The following is a 21,493-nucleotide window of genomic DNA, read 5'->3' as shown; positions in this document are numbered from 1 at the left end:
TCTGTTTAACCATCTTGTTAGCTTAGGCTAGCGAATGTGGCTCAATGATTTGTCGTGGGGACTGTGCTGCTGTTATTATAAAGGGGGTAAACTCTCACTGAACGTTATCACGATTTAGTTGATCATTTTCAAGACATCTGTTGAAAATTATTATATCCATGAAAATGATTATGTCCATTCAGGGAGTGCAGGTTTACCCTCTCTATTTCAACCTAACACAGCCCCAGCACCCAAAAAGAGGTGATTCTCCCTAGCACTGTTATCATGTGTGTCTTCGTGTCTACCGTTGTTTTCAGAGAGACGTTCTCCTTCCAGACCTTCTCTTCCTCCCTATCAGACACGGGAGCAGAGTAAGTCTGTATCCAGTCATGTGCGCCTCACCTCAGGGGGTGTGTCCAGAAATATAGACGCCAAATAAATTTTTGGGGAGAATAATTCTAAACTGACATCTATTTATTTATACCTGGTTGGCAGAATTTCAGCATAAACGATTTACTCAGGCATAGCAAACGCTTTTCTCTCTCCTTGAGCCGTGCCGTTGTTGGTGCCTTGAGTGAAGGTTTGTATCATCTTGCAATTATAACACATTCTTATAACACACAAGCTCTGAAAGGGATACCCCAGGTTTAGTAACTGATGGCGGAAGTATATTATCAATTTGAATTGTCAATTTGATGACTTGAACCGAGATGAAATTAGATTTGATCATTTCACAGCTATTGCAGCACATGAACCTGGCTTTTACCCTAACATTTTCAACATTGATAAAGAAAACATGTTTGTATGTTGTATATGAGTTTGCAGAAGTATGTTAGAGGATTATATAAAGTCCTGTTTTCTTGCTTAAAGAATGAAGAGCTTATTCTTTGTCATAATGGTCCAGAAGCTGTAGTACAGCACTCCCAGAATGAAAGCATTTAATAATTCTCTAGCAAGTGATTAGAACAGAACGTAATAGTCTTGTCCACTTTAGTAAATATGTCTTCTATCCCTTCCAACCAAACCTCCCCCTTGGCCTACATTGACTCTTCATCAGTCACGATGATGAGGACGAGGATGACGAGGATCTGCCGCCGGAGTTGAAGAAAGAGCGGGAGAAAGAGCGGCGGGTGGCAAATAATGCCCGTGAACGTCTGCGCGTGCGGGACATCAACGAAGCCTTTAAGGAGCTGGGGCGCATGTGTCAGCTACACCTGACTAATGAGAAACCCCAGACCAAACTGCTCATTCTGCACCAGGCCGTTAATGTTATACTCAACCTGGAGCAGCAAGTCCGAGGTCAGTGTGCTGTCACTGGGGTCCAGTTTTAGACGGGACAAAGAACCAGGGTAGGGCCGCGTCCCAATTCTCTGATGCCTTCTAGTATCCTTCAGGGTAAAGGCCCTGGGATGTCTCCATACTCTTGAGTGGTTTGCTTTACTTGTCTCTTTTCCTTCTTTGATGTGAAGTCATTGGAAAGGTGTCAGGCTCCTGTGTTTTTAGATCATTACAGATAGAGAGCAGACTAGGCGATGAGGCCACTTTCAAGTATTAAAACAAGTTTCCAACCATCTAGTTTGTTACGATCGGAGAAAATGGGACGAGGAAAGGAAGCTATTTAGACCGTTTGGGATGTGGCCCCTTCTCCGTTCCTTTGAGGCTTTGCTGCTGTGTGCACATATACAACCTACCACTGGATTCATGTCTGGTTTGGTGTCATGTGTTGCCTGATCTAAACAGCATGGGTCGGTCTGTCTGGGCTGCTTCATGTGACTGCCTCCCCCTCCACTATATTTGGGGTCGTTCCACCAATTCGGTGCCCTTTGAGAAGTGTAAGAAAAACTTTTGGAATTCTCATAATTTTGACATTCTGTCATAAAGAGCACATGTTCAACTTAATAAAAAAACATGTTTTCCCATCTCAAGAGATACAAAGAAAAATGTATACTACATAATTACTAGCCGAAGTAACCAGGTGGACAAATTCTTGTTAAATCAGCCATAAATCCCCTTGTGATGGTGGGAAGCTTGTGTGCAACAGGGAGAGGCATTTGAATGCAAGCTTCACAAAGTTGAATTGTTAAAACATTTCTATGTGTAACAGGGTTGAAGTGTTACACTTGACCAGCTCAGTTTTCCACCACAAAACACCAGCAAATGGACAAAAAGAGTCCTACTTTTGCACTATCGTTTGACTAGTAGATGTTTATTTTGGAAAAAATATTGAAGGAATAGTTTCACCATATTAAAACGAGAGTTCAAGTCGCGTAACAGGGTTGACCTTAAAATGAGGGACAGACTTAAATGAATCACTAATTGTATGAAATAATTCACCTTCAGAAATGACTTTGTCAAAGTAACAAAAAGGCTAGCACTTCACAATGATGGTGAGAACTTGGAGAAATGTTGCTTAAGAGGGTTAAAATCTTCCTAGAGGTCAGAGGCTGCACGGAGAAACATGTCAAAATGCTGAATTTTGCACTTTAGCAAGTCTATTCATATAAAAAATCTGATTGAGTTCTCCATGTGGTCTATATTAAAGGGCACTTCTTTTAAATTAATAGGCTTTTAAAATTCTATATTTGTGCACAATTTCTACTTAAAATATCAAAGGGATGCGAAGGGCACTCAGTTGGTGGAACGACCCATTAATATTATATTTCTGATTTCCCTTATACGCTTCTATCGCTGTCTCCCATCACTTTGCTTCTTATGAGGCCTTAGCAACACGGTTTAATAACCACCCATTATGTTTCTGTTAGCTTTTTACACTGTTACAATTATTTCAGGCCCCGATAATGACTTCTAAATGAATTTGATCAGCTTTGGGTAATGGCCCAAAGTGAAGTGCAAAGATTTTTTTGTCAGAGAGGATTCCCACATTTTCAACATTTAAAAAAAAAATAAACTCTGACCTCGGACTTGCTGCTCCAGGTTGAGTATAATGTTAACGGCCTGGTGCAATGTGTCACCATTCCCAAGTTACAGCATTGAGCCCCCTGTATTCTGCCTGCTGATTGGCTATACTGATGCAGATACGGGTTGTGATTGGATGAGAGGGGCTCACTGTTCTGCTCCTATCCCATTCCTCAATGTATTAACTCACTTCACTTTCGTATTACAGTGTCTCTGTGTTGCATGCCCTTATTCGTCAAATGTTAACATTTTTAATTTACTGATTTCATTGAAGTCCTCTTCATACCCATCTCCATCTCTCTTTCTGTCATTTCCTTTTGCAGATGGCAGCAGTGATTTCAGCTTCCACTCATTCAGATAATACATCTCTGACCGCTGATGTATTTAACATGAGGCACCAGCATCTAGCTCTCTCTGTTTCTCTGTGTTCCTGTTTCCCATTCTCTAGACCTGGTAGAGGGTGTGTTGCTGTCTTTCCTCCTCTCCCTCTCTTTATTGGTCTTCTTTCCGCTTCACTGAATGCCCCCAAAAGCCTCATATTATCACCTGTGAATACACTCCTGGGTCCTGATCAGCAGGAGATGTAGACTGTTGGTCTGGGTTCTGTCAGATTCCATTTGGAACATTTGGTATGATGGTTGTCAACCCGTAACTCAACATTTTAAAAACTCAATTTGACAAAATAACCTTAAGTCGCTGTTTAGCCAATTGAAAGTCTCCCAAGAAGTGATGGAAAAACATGCTTTGAGTAAAAAATATATATTCCCAGTTGCAAATATCATTTGTGAGGTCTTAAAATATGTGTTCATGGACAATAGCAGTAACAGTAGTGCTCTCGTATCAGGATTCCGCCGTGTAACAACAAAAGGATTCTGTTACCGCGTCCTTCGCAGTCCATCCATCCGCTCTCTCTCTCGCTCTCCTGCTCCACCGCACCACTCTCCACCGGGATCATCCATCCGTGATCCTCCTCCTCCTCGTCCCTGGAACACATTCTGTCCATCTGGACAACCACCACTTCCTGCTGCTGGCCTACTGCCCAAATATGGCACTTATTGAATGATGTCACAGTCAGGCAGTCTGATCAAGGATGTGAATAGAGTAATGTGCAGGGAATGCTGTAGGGAAGTGCTGGTCTAGGATCAGGTCTAACTATGCCAGACAAAAGATGGGAACTGGCCCTGGAACAGCAATTGGCTATCCACACAAACTATCCATAAAAACTGTCAGCATTTAGGGGTAACTTAAATCCGTAGGGGCAACTTGGTGGGTAAAAGCAGCAGGTGTTGGGGTGTACCATAATGCCCCCTCCCTCCTTAGCAGCAGCTGCAGCGTGGCCTCGCCCAGCGACGACAACCTGACTGCAGAGGAGAAGGAGAAGCGTGAGCGGGAGCGCCGCTCGGCCAACAACGTCCGGGAGAGGGTGCGCGTGCGCGACATTAACGAGGCGTTCAGGGAGCTGGGCCGGATGGTGCAGGTGCACCTGCGCGGCGACAAGGCCCAGACCAAACTCATCATCCTGCAGCAGGCCTCGCAGGTCATTATGGGCCTGGAGAAGCAGGTCCGAGGTAGGCCTCCTTTTAGGAAATTATCCAGTACCCTCCACCCAGCCAACTATCACTCAACTAGCATGGCAGTGAAAGGGTTCATATTTGACCTCGAGATCTGAGGTAGGCCCCCTTTTAGGAATAGATCCAGTACTACCCAGCCAACTAGCTCTTAATACTGGGCCTGGAGAAACAGGTCTGAGGTAGGCTTCCCTTTAGGAAATGATCCAGTACCACCCCCACCCAGCCAACTAGCTCTTAATACTGGGCCTGGAGAAACAGGTCTGAGGTAGGCTTCCCTTTAGGAAATGATCCAGTACCACCCAGCCAACTAGCTCTTAATACTGGGCCTGGAGAAACAGGTCTCAGGTAGGCTTCCCTTTAGGAAATGATCCAGTACCACCCAGCCAACTAGCTCTTAATACTGGGCCTGGAGAAGCAGGTCTGAGGTAGGCTTCCCTTTAGGAAATGATCCAGTACCACCCAGCCAACTAGCTCTTAATACTGGGCCTGGAGAAACAGGTCTGAGGTAGGCTTCCCTTTAGGAAATGATCCAGTACCACCCCCACCCAGCCAACTAGCTCTTAATACTGGGCCTGGAGAAACAGGTCTGAGGTAGGCTTCCCTTTAGGAAATGATCCAGTACCACCCAGCCAACTAGCTCTTAATACTGGGCCTGGAGAAACAGGTCTCAGGTAGGCTTCCCTTTAGGAAATGATCCAGTACCACCCAGCCAACTAGCTCTTAATACTGGGCCTGGAGAAGCAGGTCTGAGGTAGGCTTCCCTTTAGGAAATGATCCAGTACCACCCAGCCAACTAGCTCTTAATACTGGGCCTGGAGAAACAGGTCTGAGGTAGGCTTCCCTTTAGGAAATGATCCAGTACCACCCCCACCCAGCCAACTAGCTCTTAATACTGGGCCTGGAGAAGCAGGTCTGAGGTAGGCTTCCCTTTAGAAAATGATCCAGTACCACCCAGCCAACTAGCTCTTAATACTGGGCCTGGAGAAACAGGTCTGAGGAAGGCTTCCCTTTATGAAATGATCCAGTACCACCCAGCCAACTAGCTCTTAATACTGGGCCTGGAGAAGCAGGTCTGAGGTAGGCTTCCCTTTAGGAAATGATCCAGTACCACCCAGCCAACTAGCTCTTAATACTGGGCCTGGAGAAGCAGGTCTGAGGTAGGCTTCCCTTTAGGAAATGATCCAGTACCACCCCCACCCAGCCAACTAGCTCTTAATACTGGGCCTGGAGAAACAGGTCTGAGGTAGGCTTCCCTTTAGGAAATGATCCAGTACCACCCCCACCCAGCCAACTAGCTCTTAATACTGGGCCTGGAGAAACAGGTCTGAGGAAGGCTTCCCTTTATGAAATGATCCAGTACCACCCAGCCAACTAGCTCTTAATACTGGGCCTGGAGAAGCAGGTCTGAGGTAGGCTTCCCTTTAGGAAATGATCCAGTACCACCCCCACCCAGCCAACTAGCTCTTAATACTGGGCCTGGAGAAACAGGTCTGAGGTAGGCTTCCCTTTAGGAAATGATCCAGTACCACCCCCACCCAGCCAACTAGCTCTTAATACTGGGCCTGGAGAAACAGGTCTGAGGTATGGCTTCCCTGTAGCTCTGGAAGGATTCCTTACCAAACCCAACCCGAAAAGAGATGGGGAAGAGGAGGGGCTTCACCTCTGCCAAACACTTAGTGACCTCACTGCTGCCGTCTGGCCATTCCTCTGTTCTGTCCAGCTGTCTCCTCTTTGTTTGGTCTTTTGTTCTCCATGATTTTCCAATTTATATATTTTTCTATTTTGTTTCATATCTAGGATATTGCGGAATTTACACCTTAATCATACCTTCCGTACCTGTCACATGTCCCTGCCTTTTTGTTTTTAACATCTCTCGTTCGTAGATAAGCCTAACCTCCCAGGCCCTTCTCGGTTTACTAGAATCTGTGAAACCTGATGTTAAAGCCCCTTGCGTCCATCTTTGACTATTGTCTTGTGCTCACCATCAGTTTACCTGAACCTATAGATCCACTTCTCCCCTGTGATTCCGTGTCTCCTCTTCCTAAAGAGCGTAACCTGAACCCCAAGGCAGCGTGTCTGAAGCGGAGGGAGGAGGAGAAGGTTTCGGGGGTGGACCCCCAGATGCAGATGGGAGGGGGGCACCCCGGGTTAGGCGGCGATGGACACAACTCTGTGAACCATATGTAACACCCAGGTAAGCTGTCATACTGTAACTGTCAATACCCTATGTATTGTTGTGGCATGCGTGAGCATAACATTTATTTTTCTGGATCAAAAGGGGGGATAGGTGGTGGGTGTGGCAGGGGACATGGAAATAAGCATGGTCAGCCTGTCTGAATTTGACATTTTTAGAGGCCACACCTCTAAACATATTGGTGGTGTAAAGACATTTGAATTCTAAGCATATTTCCTTCAAGTTATGCCATAGCTAATGCTGTGTTCTTTTGCTCAAACATAATAACAAAATCATTACTACTAAAATCATTGTTTGGGGGAATTTAATTCTCCTGACTGTCTAGCTTTTATTTTGGTGATTTAGTTGTCAAAGATTATTATAAAAACAATATATAAAGGTATTGTCTACGCTATCTTTACAAGTGTACACTGAAAGTTCTTTTCCATCCCAATAATGTATTTTAATATGCATAAAAAATGTTACATTGTTTTGGACTTCAGTGGATTTCAATGGCAGAAAGACGTGTAATATAACGATCCCTGTTTGTCTTCCAGCTCCTGTTGATTGTACAGCTCTTAGAAGACGTGGCCTTATTGTCTTATTATGCATCTCAGTGGGTGTCAATCCACAAAGGTGCGCTCTCGATATAGCACATATAGTGGAGAAGCGCATACACACACACACACACACACAACTGACAAAGCCAGTGGCCACATTCCTGACCATGAACACCCCTATACACCAGAGTTTTGAATAATATTTACAGTAAACACACTCTGAACTCCAAGGAGAGACTGGGCCACAGAAAGAGAATTTAAACGCAATGATTTTCTGCCTAATGGTCATGTTTTTGTAAGACATTTTGAGAAGTTGCTTCACATGTTGGGAGCAAAATTTGTTTGGATCAAATAGTATTTTTGGATCAATTGCTCATGTGAGCAACAGGATTTTGTGTCCTTTGGGTAGTCATCTGCCATTCCCACCTGAAAAGAAGGTCATAGTTTCATTACAAGCAAAGGTGACACCAGAATCTAACCTGTGAGTAACTATGTGCCTGATATACATGCATAACGCCAAGGCTTGGGAGAGTTAGAATCGTCGTCATCCCCACCATATTTTTTCTCAAAAGGCTGAAACACAGTACAGTTTGAGGTATCCAGCCACCCCCACCAGAATGTAAAAGCCTGGACAGTCATAGTGATGAAGGGACACTTATTGAATCGTCAGGCAGAGTGCTGTTATATAGCACAATGATTTTAAAAAGTTTCTGCCCTCATAAAGGCTGACACAGGCCTGTCTGAAGGATTTGTATGGTGGGTATTTATTTGATCCAGGAATCCTACAAGCCTTCCATTTTTGTCTTCTTCATGTGTTTGTTGCTACTGCCATGGGTGGAGTGGAAGCACTCCCAGTGAGGAAGGTGTCCCCACCCACCAACACGTACAGAGACCCAGGACAGGTCATGACTCGCTACTAGCTGAGAACCACTTCCGGTTCACCTACTTTTCAACAGGATCACACCGTCATCTCAAGACTTCCTCACTCTGACTTGGGGAGATTGGACTGAAACATGCAGGAAGTGTGTGTGTGTTCTCTAAACCAGAGCAAGCCTCTCCCCCTCCACTGCCACTCCCTTACCCCTCCTGTTCTGTCTCCATTTCAGCCAGGCCATGTGGATGCATGGTCAGTACCCTCTGCCCCAAACTGAGTCAACCACCTGCCTTCATTTCTTTCTCTTCACGTTTGTGGAGCAAGTGGCATCAGTTGGCAAGGCAAACCTACATGGCCAGGTCATGTGTACTTAAAGATTTTATGTACGACGTAAGGAAATGTCTGTTTTTTTTAAGTAGACTACAGTTATTTGGACGAGTATGGAAGGAATAATGGTTGGACTTTAAGAGGGTTGATTTTTGTAGCGTTGGTCCTGAAATATCATAGCAATCTTCCCTTGAATGCGTTCAACTGCCATCTATGGACAACATTTTTTGTTCCTTAAAATTACAGGAAGCATTGGGCGTTTTGAACAATTTATAATGTCTGTAAGGATCCTCCTTTTTGTAGAAGTGATGTTATTTTTTTTATTTTTTACTTTGTAATATAGCTGTATGAGTTTTCTTTTGGATTGCATTTATTTTTGTTTACCTTGTTTAAATGTAAGAACTCATTTTAGATGCCAGGAACAAACTATCTCTTTTTCCATCCCGAACGTAGTAATCTCTTTTTTTATGATGACAAAAGCAAGAAGTGCCAGTTGCTAAGGGGTGAAAGTAGTAAACGCCAACACTCCTAATATGGCTAGAACATCCACCAACTATTTTGGAAGTACAGGTCATTTGGAGATGGTCTGTATAAATCATTTAAACCAGTTACTATTTCACACTTACTATCAAAGGATATGTCAAAGTATTGGCAAGCTTTGTCACTCAAACATTTAAGTGCAAACTCTGATATTGTTGAAAAAGGAACAACGTATTATGTTTTTCATACCAGTTTCATTTTATGGCAATCCTTTTCAGCTTGCTAGGTTTTTGACTTTGGTATCATTCTTAGTAGTTACTCACCAGGCCTGAAAATGTCACTGTTGAAACTTCACTGTGATTGTCACTGCATGCGTGGCTTTCCAAGAGAACCTTTAACAGATATAGACTATTGACATGGGAGGGAAGTGTTTCAGTACATATATAAAGTCATGTTTTTCACCCTTTTTCTCAGTGATTGGCATCCCTGAACAACTGAGTCCACTTTGATTTCCTGAGCCCTTATTACCAGTTTCTAGAATTGAATGGATATGAGTGTTTCCAGACCTGTTATCTTCCGTATAAAACATTTATGATTTAGACAACACTCAGAGTACCATATCCATCCTTAATTGTTGTTTTTTTCAACTTTGTTTTCTATTAACTAGGGCAGAGAGACATTTTTGTTTTGATATGAAAAATGTGAAATTGACATGTTCAGTATGTACCTATACAAGACCTGGCCCGTTGATGTTATAGAGATCAACTAAACAGTATTTTACCCTGCAGAGTGATACTGAATTGCAACAGTATTTTCCCAGTTTGGCCTGTTTGTCTTTCATAATAACCATGCTCCAGATGACAACCATAAGCTGCCATTGGTTCTTCTGTCTCACAGAAGACACATTGTTTTGGGATTATTATTTTTAATGATCTGGAAAACTGAAAATTGCTGATGTTATTTGTGTTCATTTTTGTTAATGTTGAACTGCAAATGTTGAGTACAGTATCCTTAACTTCCCTTGTCAAAACGCACAACTAGTATTTTGCCAGCGGTCTCATGGTCTGCCAATCTCTGCCCCCTTCAACAGACGGTCACACTGCTACAAAACCAACTGTCGCTCTTACATTGGGGACAGAATCCATTTGTCCTCAAAGTGCCTCCAGTTTCCTATTTTTATTTATATATATATATATAAATATATATATATATATATATATATATATATATATATATATAAAGTATATATTGAGAACTGTCATGTATATAACAGTAATGTAGCAATAAATGTGCCATTTTTAACAGAAATATACCTTTTTTTCAATGTCTGTCTTTTTGAGCTTGTATACCTAAATGAGAAACAAAAACATTGTAATAAAGGGTTGAAAACATGCTAAGATTCTTGGCTCATTTTGTGTGTATTGAAACAATTCTCCATGTACAGTTGTGGCCAAAAGTTATGAGAATGACAAATTAATTTTCACGAAGTTTGCTGCTTCAGTGTCTTTAGATATTTTTGTCAGATGTTACTATGGAATACTGAAGTATAATTACAAGCATTTCATAAGTGTCAAAGGCTTTTATTGACAATTACATGAAGTCGATGCAAAGATTCAATATTTGCAGTGTTGACCCTTCTTTTTCAAGACCTCTGCAATCTGCCCTGGCATGCTGTCAATTAACTTCTGGGCCACAACCTGACTGATGCCAGCCCATTCTTGCATAATCGATGCTTGGAGTTTGTCTGAGTTTGTGGGTTTTTGTGTGTCCACTCACCTCTTGAGGATTGACCACAAGTTCTCAATGGGTTTAAGGTCTGGGAATTTTCCGAAATTATCGATGTTTTGTTTTTGTTCCCCGAGCCACTTAGTTATCACTTTTGCCTTACGGCAAGGTGCTCCATCATACTGGAAAATACATTGTTCGTCACCAAACTGTTCCTGGATGGTTGGGAGAAGTTGCTCTAGGAGGATGTGTTGGTACCATTCTTTTATTCATGGCTGTGTTCTAAGGCAAAATTGTGAGTGAGCCCACTCCCTTGGCTGAGAAGCAACCCCACACATGAATGGTCTCGGGATGCTTTTCTGTTGACATGACGCAGGACTGATGGTAGCGCTCACCTCGTCTTCTCCGGACAAGCTTTTTTCCGGATGCCCAAACAATCGGAAAGGGGATTCATCAGAGAAAATGACTTTACCCCAGTTCTCAGTAGTCCAATCCCTGTACCTTTTGTAGAATATCAGTCTGTTCCTGATGTTTTTCCTGGAGAGAAGTGGCTTCTTTCCTGCCCTTCTTGACACCAGGCCATCCTCAAAGTCTTTACCTCACTGCACTCACACCTGCCTGCTGCCATTCCTGAGCAAGCTCTGTACTGGTGGTGCCCTGATTCCGCAGCTGAATCAACTTTAGGAGACGGTCCTGGAGCTTGCTGGACTTTCTTGGGCTCCCTGAAGCGTTCACAACAATTGATCCGCTCTTCTTGAAGTTCTTGATGATCTGATAAATGGTTGATTTAGGTGCAATCTTACTGGCACCAATATCCTTGCCTGTGAAGCCCTTTTTGTGCAAAGCAATGATGACGGCATGTGTTTCCTTGCAGGTAACCATGGTTGGCAGAGGAAGAACAATGATTCCAAGCACCACCCTCCTGCTGAAGCTTCCAGTTTGTTATTCAAACTCTATCAGCATGACAGAGTGATCTCCAGCCTTATCCTCCTCAACACTCACACCTGTGTTAACGAGAGAATCACTGACATGATGTCAGCTGGTCCTTTTGTGGCAGGGCTGAAATGCAGTGGAAATGTTTTGGGGGGATTCAGTTCATTTGCATGGCAAAGAGGGACTTTGCAATTCATCTGATCACTCTTCATAACATTCTAGAGTATATGCCATCATAACTGAGGCAGCAGACTTTGAAAATTAATATTTGTCATTCTCAACTTTTGGCCATGACTGTACAGTGCATTCAAAGTATTAATACCCCTTATTCCACATTTTGTCGTGTTACAACCTGAATGAAATGTATTTGAAAAAATGTTCTGCATGTACAGTGTGATTCCACACATTTCCCCCCTGATGTGTATGAACATTCACTCCATGCATTTGGAAGGATTAGGCTAATGAAGGAAATATAGTGTGATCTTTCCCTGGCCGAGTACGTGCATTCATCTGCATCAATACAACGGCCTGGGGTGTATTCATTACGGAAAACATTTACAGTTTGGTTCTTAAACTTAGCAAAACGAGTTTCTATTGGACAAATTCTGTTTTTTGTTTGCTTCCATTTTAAACGTTTTGAAACAATATGCGTTATGAATACACATGTTCTATTTTAATCCTCAACTCGCCTAGTATTAGGGATCTCATCTGGCATTGTTTTAAGGATTATTTATATGGATATAAGCACTCCATTGCAGTCTAAAGATGGATATGAAAGAAGGCTACTGGAGTTGTTTATTCAATTTCCATGAACTATAACTATGCTGAAGCTATATTATTGAGACTCCAAAGAGAATTAAATACTTGACTAATCCTAGATTTGAATTTATTTCCAGTCCACAGATTTCGGTGTGGTGATACTGATGGTTTGTCAGCACTGGGGTTTAGTTTAAGTAGCAGGTAGTGAGAATTATCGTGGCAGTTTAGGGGAACTGATTTTGCAGGTTAGGAGACAGGTTAACTAAATTAGTTTATTTTGCTAAATTTCTTCAGCTGTAAATTTATCCCCGACGCAACTGCTAGATGGCGCTGTAGTAGCCACAATGGTAAAAATCATCAGTCTCGACTAACAGTATCTTTATTTTTTTATTTTGTATTGTTAACAACAAATCAATACAGAAAGTACATGAGGGAACACAAGTATATATAGATTATATACAATGGACAATCGAGCTAGGGAGTACAATATCACATTACAATTACACAAGGACCTTAAGGGTCATACATACAGTTAATTCTAACAGCTTTTTTGTTAGAGTATTTAATTGTCTTAATATACAGTTCACTTTCTTTTTTAGGGTAAGAATGTGTTTTTAGTTTTTAAATGTACATTTGTGTATATGAAATTTGGCCAAAGGAATAATGAAATTAAATACATGATGTTTCAGCTTATGTCTATCGTATGTAAAGAATCCAAGCAGTACATCTCCCCGAAATAGTGTAAAATCTTCATAAATGTGTTCAATTATAAGTCTACTAATGTCTTGCCACAGTTTTCTTACATGCATACAATGCAAAAAAAGATGCAACACTGTTTCTGGGTGGTCATTACAAAAGGAGCAATTTGAGTTGTTTTCCTTAAACTTCTTCATATAGTGGTTGGCAGGATAATATTTATTAATAATTTTAAAGGAAACTTCCTTCATTTTGTTAACAAGTAGGTATGTGTGTGGCAACATCCAAACTTTTTTCCAACAGATATCATTAAGTCCATTCCAATAAGGTGTAACAGTATAACTTTAAACAGTCCCCTCGCCCATACCCGGGCTCGAACCAGGGACCCTCTGCACACATCAACAGTCACCCACGAAGCATCGTTCTCATCGCTCCACAAAAGCCACAGCCCTTGCAGAGCGAGGGGAACCACTACTTCAAGGTCTCAGAGCAAGTGACGTCACCGATTGAAACGCTATTTAGCGCGCACCACCGCTAACTAGCTAGCCGTTTCACATCCGTTACACTCACACCCCTTTTGACCTCCTCCTTTTCCGCAGCAACCAGTGATCCGGGTCACGGCACCAATGTAACAGTATAACTTTAAACCGTCCCCTTATATGTCAAACATTTTTTATTCTATTTTTTTATGATCAGTTTTCGTATGTACTTAAAATAGTAGGTACCCTTTTATTTAAATTATTATTTTGTATTTTATTGCTCAGAATAGTTCCTGATTACACTAAAGAGGATTTTTAGTCTCTCTTACTACAAGAACCCTTGGTTTGGTCTTGAACATAATTTTCAGTTGAGTTGAATTTCAAAGCCGGATAACGTCTAGCTCAAAGTTTATGGAATAAGCTATTTTCACTTTAAATTGACTTAAATGCTGCAGATATCGGTTCTTTATCGTTTACGTTCACTGCTCCTACGTCTTTGACTCATCCTACTACAGTTTATACTTTTATATAATCTTTGTTGTTTTGTCTATATATAGTTTCTCTTAATGCTAGGGAGTTACAAAACAATGTGAAGCACAAGGCCTTATTTGCTAAACAATTTCTTGCTTTTTCAAGAGTCTCACTCAATTTCAGCTGATGCCAACTTCTGGAGGTCACAGTGGGGCAACGATATTTGGCTCTCCCATGGATCTGAACGCTCTGCTTGTGAAAAATACCTTTGGTGGTAATATTCTACACTCAGAATGTGACCCCTTTGTTCACTTTATTTGTCTTGTGATCCGTTACAATGACATTACGATCATTACATTTACATTTACATTTAAGTCATTTAGCAGACGCTCTTATCCAGAGCGACTTACATCATTACTGTAAACTTTTACACCAAACATTTTCATTTATTTTTTATTTTACCAGGCAAGTCAGTTAAGAACAAATTCTTATTTTCAATGACAGCCTAGTGGGTTAACTGCCTGTCCAGGGGCAGAACGACAGATTTGTACTTTGTCAGCTCGGGGGTTTGAACTTGGAACCTTCCGGTTACTAGTCCAACGCTCTAACCACTAGGCTACCCTGCCGCCACATGAGAATGATCAAGGCATTACACTCACTACTGTAAACTTCTACAGGTACAACACCAAACATGAGAATGATGAGTTGCTTGAATCTATAGAGAAACATATACTTCATTGGTTATCTAAATTTTCCAATTCGTTATTATTGATAGGAGGGGACTTTAACATTACTATAGATAATTCAACTGATAGATGGCCCCAAGGTAGGCCAACCAATCAGAATTTGGGTTTAATACTTTTTATGGAAAAGTTTGATCTTACTGACAGATCATTCACTTGGAGTGACAAAACAGGTTCTAGACAATCCAGAATAGATTTTTGGCTTATATCCAAATTATATCCATATTTGTACTACTCCCCTCACAGACCATAGGGCCATTTACATTGATATCAAAATATTACCCCTGATACTAACCTTGGTAGAGCATCCTACTGGAAGCTAAATAGCTCATTATTAAATAATGATATAGTTACATTTGAGGTTAAATATCTGCTTTCACACTTTTGGGAAAGGGTTTGTGAAGAAATATCTCATTGCAAGAACTGGGAGCTCTTTAAATTTGAGGTGTCCAAATACCTTAGAAAATATTGTAGTAATCTTGCTAAGACCAGAAGAGCTGAGGAGGAAAAGGTGATCATTAAGATAAGTTCCCTTTCTCAGAGGTCCCCAGCCGGCCTCTCAGGGGGAGGAGAAGATGGAACTAATTGAGTTACAAAATAAACTGGATAATATATATATATATATATATATATATATATATATATATATATATTATCCAGTTTATTTCTGGCTATATATATATTTATTAGATCTCGGGAAAAAATGGATTGAGGAGGGAGAACAGAATTCATCCTATTTCTTTAGACTTGAGAAATTTCACTCTAAAAATAACACTGTCCATAAGTAAAACATTGATGGTGTTATTACAGATGACCAACAATTAATCGCTAAATAATGTAGCAATTTTTACAGAAAATTGTATAGCTCTACGTACTGTCAGGAATCCACGTATATTTTTTTTAACTCAATAATGTTCACTCTATCAGTGATATAGAATCTAAACAGTGTGACGGCCAAACATCAGTATCTTTTTTTTTTTATACTTTTTTTATTAATAACAAATCAATACATAAAGCACATGAAGGAACACAAGCATACATAGATTACAAACAATAGACAATCGAGCTAGGGGCGGGGCTAGGGGATACAATATCACATTACAATTACACAAGGACCTTAAGGGACATGCATATACTTACAATTCTAACAGCTTTTTTTGTTAGTAGAGCATTTAACCATCTTAAAACATCAGTATCATAACGCCGGAATAAACGGAAGTGGCGTAGGATCCTTTTTCGAATGGGCATGCGCTCAGGTTTTTCTCCTTGGTGGTTAGCAACAACATCCAGCTCCAACATGCTTGGTAAATTGATCGGTCAGAAATACTTTTCCATCGCGAGAACATGGTAAGATAATGTCGTATGTTTACTGACATATTGCTATTGATATTTGATCAAATACATTTCCAATGCAATGTCTTATTCTGACTTGCCCTTGTCTGTTTTACCCTTAGCTAGCTGAGGTCATGTCCGGAAACGTTAGCTAGCTAGCATACTGGCTACTGCGTGCCTTGCTTGGTAGCAAAGCTAGTTAATAACGGCAGCATTGACCCGTAGAAGGTTGCCAATGCCGTGAACCAGAAACACCGACCTGACTTTGATCAATTGGAGAACTAGTTAGCTAAGTAACGTTACCTAATTCTGAAACTAGCGCTAGGGGGCGGCAGGTAGACGTCAGTATGCGCGTCGGGACAGTAACCGCAATCCGACGTTCTGCCCAAGGCAAGTACTGTTTCCCCGGCGACGATGACGTCAATTAAGATAGCCTACGCACCTATTTGATTCACAGGGGTTGTGTTAAATGCATAGAGTTGTGCAACTTACTAGGTATCTCCTAGCTCGATTGTAAATTACCTATTCAATTTTACTCCCAACGCAGGGTTCCAACGTTGGCGGTGTGGGGTTCAGTTGGAGGGGTGGCATTGGTACACTTCACTGACTGGCGCTTGATCTTGGATTATGTACCGTACGTCAGCGGCAAATTCAAGAACGATGACTAGAGGCTTTTCTGTGGCTGAAGGTGAGTAAATGTCCATATAGCATCACAGTAAGGGTATGCTCTCTACAAAGAGGTCTGCTTGACTTGTTTTTTTTAGGGGTGGACTGGTCCATTTTTAGCCCGGTGGGTCTATCTGACTTGATTTTATTGGGCTAAAATATAATTATCTGGCTAATAATGGGGGCCTTAAGGGGGGGGGGTGGATAGTCCAGTGTGAGGTCTCGAAGGAATGCGAGGGCTGATTTCTGGTCCCAGTCCACCCCTGCCTGTTTTTACAGGGTGTCTCTGTGACAGATTGTCAAACCTAGCTAGAATAGTTCCGACCAGTAGGTCAGTCAGTATATCTCCCTATAGGTCGGAATGCTTGGCTGCCTGCGTGGGATATGGTGGGTATAATTTTTGGAACGTTCCAACAGGAATCTGTTCCAAAAACTTCGTAAATAACAAGGTTGCCAACAAATGACGCATACAAAGTTGTATAGCGGCAGAATAAGATACTGGGTAGGGTGTGGGCTATTTGTTTCACTCACCATATTTTTGGGAATAAACGTCTGCCCTCACTCTTGTAGCCTATGGACAAGCATTAAGAATAAGCTATGTGGTGAGTAGATGCCTATTCGACAGCTAATTAGCTAGGTGAATTGATCATGCAACTTTTTATGCATTTGTTGGCAACCTTGTACTTTACAAAGTTTTTGGAACAGATTCCCTTTGGAACGTTCCACAAATCATACCCACCCCGCGGGATATGGCTTGGAAATTAACCTCAATTTAGGGATGGAAGATGTCGCTGTACTCCTAATTATCCCTACTGACAAATAGAGAAGATTTGAAGTATTGCTAGTTTTTAAACAGCCTTTTTGTCCTCGTGCTAGGTAGCAGAAGCCACAGCAGCCATTTTGGAATCGCTCCTAGATCTTTACTTTGAACAACAAAGGACAGTCAGCCAACCAGGCTCCTTTGTTGTCCTTAGCAACATTTTACGTGCCATTCCCAAATGTAACTTATAAATGCCTCGTGAGTTTAGTTAACTGTCATACCCCATCAGAACCCAAAATATAAGCTTGTTTTACTCCAATGTTTGTAAACAATATATAGCCTCAACATGGGTAGAACTATAATTTTTATATCATTGGATTGTCAAGCCTTGCATTTATAACTCCATATATTTGAGTGGTTACATTTCTACAGCCCCATCCATTCAGCTTTTTACTGAAACGCGCCAGGAGTACGCTTTGTTGTTGAGTGGATTCGATTAATGCCCCGGGTGAACCGGGTTGGCGTTGATTGCATTGGTTTTGGGACCGGGTTGCCTCCTATGTGTGAGCCAGGTGCCCCGCTTTGCCTGACGGCGAAGTCATCTCAAAGCAAACGTGTCGTAGGTTAAACATGTGGCGTAATGAGTAGGATTCTGTTGTTTCACATGCAAAAGTGATTGATTTTGATAAGGCTTTATCTGCCTTCCCAATGAATACTAGTTTGAAATTTAGTTGAAATAGTTTGTATCTATTTTATGGAAAAGTGATGTTTTCCTTGATGACAACATGACTGAGCGCAGCAGATTACTGTTTGATTTGAGAAGGGCACCCCTCTCACTTTTTTTGTCCCATTCACGTCACAGGCCATAGCCCAGGGATCTAAATCAAACTCCCTTATTGTTTCAACTGCTTATTAGCCCAATATTGGACTAAATGAGCCTAAAGTTATTCCTTAGTCCAAGGACCTTACATGTTCTGTTTAAAGGGATAATTTGCTTGAAGCCAAAACAGACAAATACTCCATCTAAATGTGAATGGAATCTCTTGCGTTGCGGTTCAAGAAACATAAATCCCTCCATATCACATCAAAATATCACAAATGCTAAATACACACTTACTCTTCTAACTGGTTTTAAAACCGTTGCAGCTGGCAGTATTTTTTTCCCAGTGACAACACATTTGTTGCGTTTCCACACTGGTGTTTGGCGACGCAGATGGCTAATTAGCACAGGTAGTCCACTCATCTTTTTTTCCTTAAACAAGTGTTGTAACATGGAAATATGGACATGTGGGAACCCTAAAGGTGTGTTTCAATTTGTATTGAATGTTTTTATGATTTCTATGATGCTTTTACACCTGCATTGTTTGCTGTTTGGGGTTTTAGGCTGGGTTTCTGTACAGCACTTTGAGATATCAGCTGATGTACGAAGGGCTATATAAATAAATTTGATTTGATTTATGATAAGGTCCTTATGATTCCAAAACCGTACCGCAAATGATGCGTGTTAATGTTCAGACCGAGCATCGCGGCTCTTAACAAAACTCCCCCCTACAGAAGACATCTTTGTCCAATGACTCTTATGTGTGATGTAATGGTACTGAGCCATGGTCAAGGGCTAATTGCTGCTTTAGGCCCTGGCTGTTGTCTTCAATCGCAACATTGCTGGCAGTGGTGTTATTGAAGCCAACTAGGGGTTTGTACATGAGCCAGCTTCTTGAGAGAAGGAAAATAGTGTCGTCTCCCTATAGGATGATAACTTTCCCTTTGCCCTTTGGATTTAAATGTTGAATTTTCGTCTCAGATCCTCCGTGTCGGGTTGATTTGGAAAGTCCTTGAAAGTATTAAGTGGAGACTGTGACATCCACCCATTCTTTTTGCCTGTAGGTCAATCTGTGCTGTCAGAGACAGGCCGAGAGCGATGGAGAGAGTGTGAACAGACCATCAGGCACCATGACTCAACTCCACCCCAGGACAAAGAGAAGAGGAACACTGCTTTCACCTTTTTCAATCATTTTAAATGGACTTTTCATCCTGATTTTGAAGTAACAGTGTTGTGCATTTAGTCTTTTTTGGTAATTGCTCAGCCAATGGAACGATATGGAGGAAATATAAATGCATGTATTGAGACATTAACATAATGTTTATTCCCTTTTTGTTTGATTGAATTCTGTTGTCATTGTAAAGCTTAGAGTGAAATTCTACTTTTCAGGGTCAGTTAACTGAATTGTTTCGCACTGGTTTTTCGTTGTTTGATTTTCCAGAGTGAGGGCTATGAACCTAAAATCATACAGTCTCTGTTTTTCCCTTTGCTCTTGGTTCACTGTATCAACCATTATCATTTCAGTGTAGCCTGGCTACTACTGGTTTTCTGTTTCTGCTTCTAAACTGTTTGCATGACAACAATGTAGTTTGGTTCAATAAACAACCTTTTTGGTACCCGGCTTGTTTTCTTGGACCTCCTTTGTCCAACTTCTTAATGATCATGGTTGTTTTAATCAAATTAAGTGTACAAAATTGTGTCTGGTGTTTTTCCCTAGCCATTTGAAATCTATCCACAATCTTGTGGTGATAATGGGGGAAAACATAATAAAAAGAGTAATGTAACCTTTTGGGTGCCTGATTGTTTTCTGGAAAATGTTCATGTTTTTGTAAATCTAGTTTGGTCTGATTTCTTTAGTGTGAGAAATCTAAAGAATTATGTATAAACACACAGCTAAACAAAGGTAGATTACAACATTTTAAAAAACTCAATTGATCACAAGACTTCATTAAATCTCGTCGACTGAACTGCAGTTGGAACTAGTGGATTAATTGCTGTCCACAGTAAGTGGTGTAGCTTGGCGGAGTGACTTTACGAGTATCTAAACACCATAGGCAAAGATTATGGATATACTGACATGATGCATGTCTCTCCGCCCTAACAATGGGAGTCGTCCACATAGCTGCATGGAGGGCTGTCTAGCTCCCGCCTATGCTTCTTTTGGATTGGTGGATACATCTCATTATTGTAATCCTTTTTTGAATATTTGGGGGTTGTTGACTTGACCCACCTGTATTCAATGGAGAGAGAGATGCTGTGCTACTAGCCTCATGCCAATGGTGTTAAGTACTTCAGTATAAATACTTGAAAGTGCTAATTAAGTAGCTTGTGGTATCTGTACTTGACTATATTTTTGATAACTTTTACTTCACTACATCCCTGAAGGAAAATAATGTACTTTTTAATTGACCCCCTTTTCTCCCCAATTTCATGATTTCCAATTGGTAGTTAGTCTGGTCTCATTGCTGCAACTCCCGTACGGACTCGGGAGAGGCAAAGGTCGAGATCTGTGCGTCCTCCGAAACACAAGCCACACTGCTTCTTGACACAATGCCCACTTAACCCGGAAGCCAGCCGCACCAATGTGTCGGAGGAAACACCGTACACCTGGTGACCGTGTCAGTGTGCACTGCACCCGGCCAGCCACAGGAGTCGCTAGTGCACGATGGGACAAGGACATCCCTGCCAGCCAAACCCTCCCCTAACCCGGATGACGCTGAGCCAATTGTGCACCGCCCCGTGGGTCTCCCGGTTGCGGCCGGCTGCGACAGAGCCTGGATTCAAGCCCAGAATCTCTAATGGCATAGCTAGCACTGCGATGCAGTGTCTTGCACCACTCGGGAGGCCTCTAATGTATTTTTTAATCTATACATTTTCCCCGACACCCAAAAGTACTCGTTACATTTTGAATGCTAAGCAGGTCGGGAAGTTAGTCTAATTCCAAATCAAATTGTATTGGTCACACACGTGATTAGCAGATGTTATTGCGGGTGTAGCGAAATGCTTGTGCTTCTAGCTCCGAAAGTGCAGTAATGTCTAATAAGTAATATCAAACAAATTACACAACACCCAATACACACAAATATAAGTAGAAATGAATAAAGACTATTATAAATATGGACGAGCAATGTCAGTGCGGAACGGCTAAGATACAGCAGAATAGTATAGGAAACAGTATATACATATGAGATGAGTAATGCAAGATACAGTGGGGCAAAAAAGTATTTAG

The 21,493-nt window shown here is 41.5% G+C and overlaps 2 protein-coding genes across 2 annotated transcripts in view; both read left to right on the top strand.

The window, feature by feature from the left end:
• tcf3a (transcription factor 3a) overlaps window positions 1–10,271 on the top strand; it is a 41,193-nt gene extending 30,922 nt beyond the window's left edge. The window contains 4 exon segments of the mRNA XM_029643203.2: window positions 297–350; window positions 4,216–4,463; window positions 6,514–6,660; window positions 7,197–10,271. Coding sequence (XP_029499063.2) covers window positions 297–350; window positions 4,216–4,463; window positions 6,514–6,653 — 442 coding nt within the window. The 3' untranslated portion in view covers window positions 6,654–6,660; window positions 7,197–10,271.
• Window positions 10,272–15,911: 5,640 nt separating this feature from the next.
• Window positions 15,912–19,880, top strand: LOC115114749 (cytochrome b-c1 complex subunit 10). Its single transcript, XM_029643235.2, has 3 exons — window positions 15,912–16,033; window positions 16,566–16,706; window positions 19,329–19,880. Exons 1-2 carry the CDS (start codon window positions 15,927–15,929, stop codon window positions 16,684–16,686), a joined length of 228 nt encoding a protein of 75 aa, XP_029499095.1. The 5' UTR covers window positions 15,912–15,926; the 3' UTR covers window positions 16,687–16,706; window positions 19,329–19,880.
• Window positions 19,881–21,493: the final 1,613 nt, after the last annotated feature.

The sequence above is a fragment of the Oncorhynchus nerka genome, linkage group LG9b (genome assembly GCF_034236695.1).
Source record: "Oncorhynchus nerka isolate Pitt River linkage group LG9b, Oner_Uvic_2.0, whole genome shotgun sequence".
Classification (NCBI taxonomy): Eukaryota; Metazoa; Chordata; class Actinopteri; order Salmoniformes; family Salmonidae; genus Oncorhynchus; species Oncorhynchus nerka.
Note: the sequence above shows the minus strand (reverse complement) of the source record. Positions and strands in the feature narration are given on the sequence as shown.

Coding starts and splice junctions, on each gene's coding strand:
- LOC115114749 (XM_029643235.2), top strand. CDS start 15,927: ATGGGCATGCGCTCAGGTTTTTCTCCTTGGTGGTTAGCAACAACATCC. Junction 16,034..16,565: donor TTTTCCATCGCGAGAACATG/GTAAGATAATGT, acceptor CTCCCAACGCAG/GGTTCCAACGTTGGCGGTGT.